The 2,754-nt window shown below is 52.7% G+C and overlaps 1 protein-coding gene across 1 annotated transcript; it reads left to right on the forward strand.

Moving 5' to 3' along the window:
• The first annotated feature begins 311 nt into the window (after positions 1-311).
• On the forward strand, positions 312-1,970 carry LOC149287562 (frizzled-7). Its single transcript, XM_089492676.1, has one exon. It carries the CDS (start codon positions 312-314, stop codon positions 1,968-1,970), a length of 1,659 nt encoding a protein of 552 aa, XP_089348802.1.
• The last annotated feature ends 784 nt before the right edge of the window (positions 1,971-2,754 follow it).

The following is a 2,754-nucleotide window of genomic DNA, read 5'->3' on the forward strand; positions in this document are numbered from 1 at the left end:
TGGTTCGAGTTCTTAGGACGTGCTGAATCCCGTTACAAACAAAGTTGTCGCTGGCCGGTTCACAGAAGGAAATATCGCTGGTTCACATGATTTAAGGAGAAACCGTACCTAAAATTTTCTGCTTCGCGTGGACTACCTACGACTTGGGACGGCGGAGTTTCGTTGTCCTAATTTGAACAAGGGTTTGATAGCTCGTTGTTTTGGCAGCTCGTTTAATCTCTCCGGTGCCCCCTGTTGTTCCGAGGAGCACAGCTCAACCACTAGTTGCTACCCGGTGCCCGGGACTCCCGTTCTTAGAAGCGGAGTTGACAATGGCCGGTGTGGGCTTCCTGTTATGCGGCATCACCTTGCTCTTCGGAGAACTCCTTTCCGGTTCGGCCGGTCAGCAACACCAAGGAGAAAAAGGAATCTCAGTGCCAGACCATGGCTTCTGCCAGCCGATCTCCATCCCGCTCTGCACGGACATTGCCTATAACCAGACAATTATGCCAAACCTGCTGGGCCACACCAACCAGGAAGACGCCGGGCTGGAGGTGCATCAGTTCTACCCGCTGGTGAAGGTGCAATGCTCAGCCGAGCTAAGATTCTTCTTGTGCTCCATGTACGCCCCGGTGTGCACGGTGCTGGAGCAGGCTATCCCCCCGTGCCGGTCTCTGTGCGAGCGGGCAAGACAAGGCTGCGAGGCCCTCATGAACAAGTTCGGCTTCCAATGGCCCGAAAGACTGCGGTGCGAGAACTTCCCTGTGCACGGGGGAGGCGAGATCTGCGTGGGGCAAAACAGCTCAGACACACCGTCTGGTCCCACGGCCAACCCTACCCCTTACTTACCGGACATTATCACCTTCAATCCTATCGCTACACGAGAGTTTACTTGCCCCCGGCAGCTCAAAGTTCCACCTTACCTGGGCTATCGTTTTCTAGGGGAAAAAGACTGCGGGGCCCCCTGCGAACCCACCAAAGCCAACGGATTGATGTATTTCAAGGAGGAAGAGGTGCGCTTCGCCCGCTTGTGGGTGGGTATCTGGGCCATCCTGTGCGGCATCTCCACGCTCTTCACCGTACTCACCTACCTGGTTGACATGAGGCGGTTCAGCTACCCCGAGAGGCCCATCATCTTCTTGTCGGGCTGCTACTTCATGGTCGCCGTGGCTTATGCCGCCGGTTTCCTCCTCAAAGATAAAGCCGTGTGTCTAGACCGCTTCTCGGACGATACCTACCGCACGGTGGCACAAGGAACCAAGAAGGAGGGATGCACCATCCTCTTCATGATTCTCTACTTCTTCGGAATGGCCAGCTCCATCTGGTGGGTCATCCTGTCACTCACCTGGTTCCTGGCAGCCGGAATGAAGTGGGGCCATGAGGCCATTGAAGCCAACTCTCAGTACTTCCACCTGGCTGCCTGGGCTGTGCCGGCAGTGAAGACCATCACTATCCTGGCCATGGGGAAAGTTGACGGAGATATCCTGAGCGGGGTTTGCTATGTCGGCATCAACAGCGTAGATTCCTTGCGTGGATTCGTGTTGGCGCCGCTCTTCGTGTACCTTTTCATCGGCACATCCTTTCTCCTGGCCGGGTTTGTGTCGCTGTTCCGCATCCGAACCATCATGAAACACGATGGCACCAAGACCGAGAAGCTGGAGAGGCTGATGGTGCGGATAGGGGTGTTCAGCGTGATGTACACGGTGCCGGCCACCATCGTGCTGGCTTGTTACTTCTACGAGCAGGCCTTCAGGGACACGTGGGAGAAGACCTGGCTCATGCAGACCTGCAAGAGCTTCGCGGTGCCCTGTCCCAACCACAACTTCGCCCCCATGAGTCCGGACTTCACGGTCTTTATGATCAAGTATCTCATGACCATGATCGTGGGAATCACTTCAAGCTTTTGGATATGGTCGGGGAAGACCCTGCAGTCCTGGCGCAAGTTCTACCACAGGCTGAGTAACAGCAGCAAAGGGGAGACTGCTGTGTGAAGTCAGACTGCTGCCCCGCGATGGAGCCAAAAGTGACTTTATTTAAAGGGACTGTTCTATGCCATTGAAACTGTTGCTCATTCCTTGACAGCCTTTCCTACGCCGCACCGTATCCGTTCTCTTCCAGATAAACCGGACTGCATAAGGGAGATCACTCGTGTGTCGGGGGCGCGGATGCCATGGGAAGGGCATTCCTCATTGTGTTGTATTGACGTTTTTTTTATGCCTGGGAATATGCACTGTACGGACCGCTCGGGAACCCTATGCTTTCCTGCGAGTGCTGGTGGAGTTGAGGTTCTAGATATTCCATTAAGGCCTATAATAGATGAAACCGAGTGCTTCCCTCCGATTATCTACATGTTATAAATGGCAGGTTAAGCAGCTCGGTCATTCCAGGTGTCCTTTTAGCAAATGGCCTGTTCTGTTTTGTTGGTATACAGTGTGAGTGGCAGAAGGTGACATTCTTGCATTTGCCATTTACTCAGCTGCCAGACATAGGATTTCTGTTTACTATTCACAAACCTTGATCTGCTAGGTAAATACTTGGGTCCCTTAAGCACCCTGCGGACAGTTAATTAAAAGTCCCTCTGAAGGTGTCTTCACCTACCCAGCAGCTGGTCAAATAGTGCCTTTTGGTGCAGATTACCCCCCCTCCCCCAACACACACTGTTAGGTCAACATGAATGCAACATGCCTGTTTATGTATTTCTAAGGAAATGCTTTTAGATGTCAGATGTTTACCGTTGTATTACTAAACTTTGGTTTTTAATCTATAATTGCATTA

The sequence above is a fragment of the Sceloporus occidentalis genome, unplaced genomic scaffold (assembly GCF_023333645.1).
Source record: "Sceloporus occidentalis isolate IW3139 unplaced genomic scaffold, rSceOcc1.0.p SCAF_59, whole genome shotgun sequence".
NCBI classification, from domain to species: domain Eukaryota; kingdom Metazoa; phylum Chordata; class Lepidosauria; order Squamata; family Phrynosomatidae; genus Sceloporus; species Sceloporus occidentalis.

What these genes read in the sequence shown, in the direction of transcription:
- LOC149287562 (XM_089492676.1), top strand. Translation starts at nt 312, where the DNA reads ATGGCCGGTGTGGGCTTCCTGTTATGCGGCATCACCTTGCTCTTCGGA.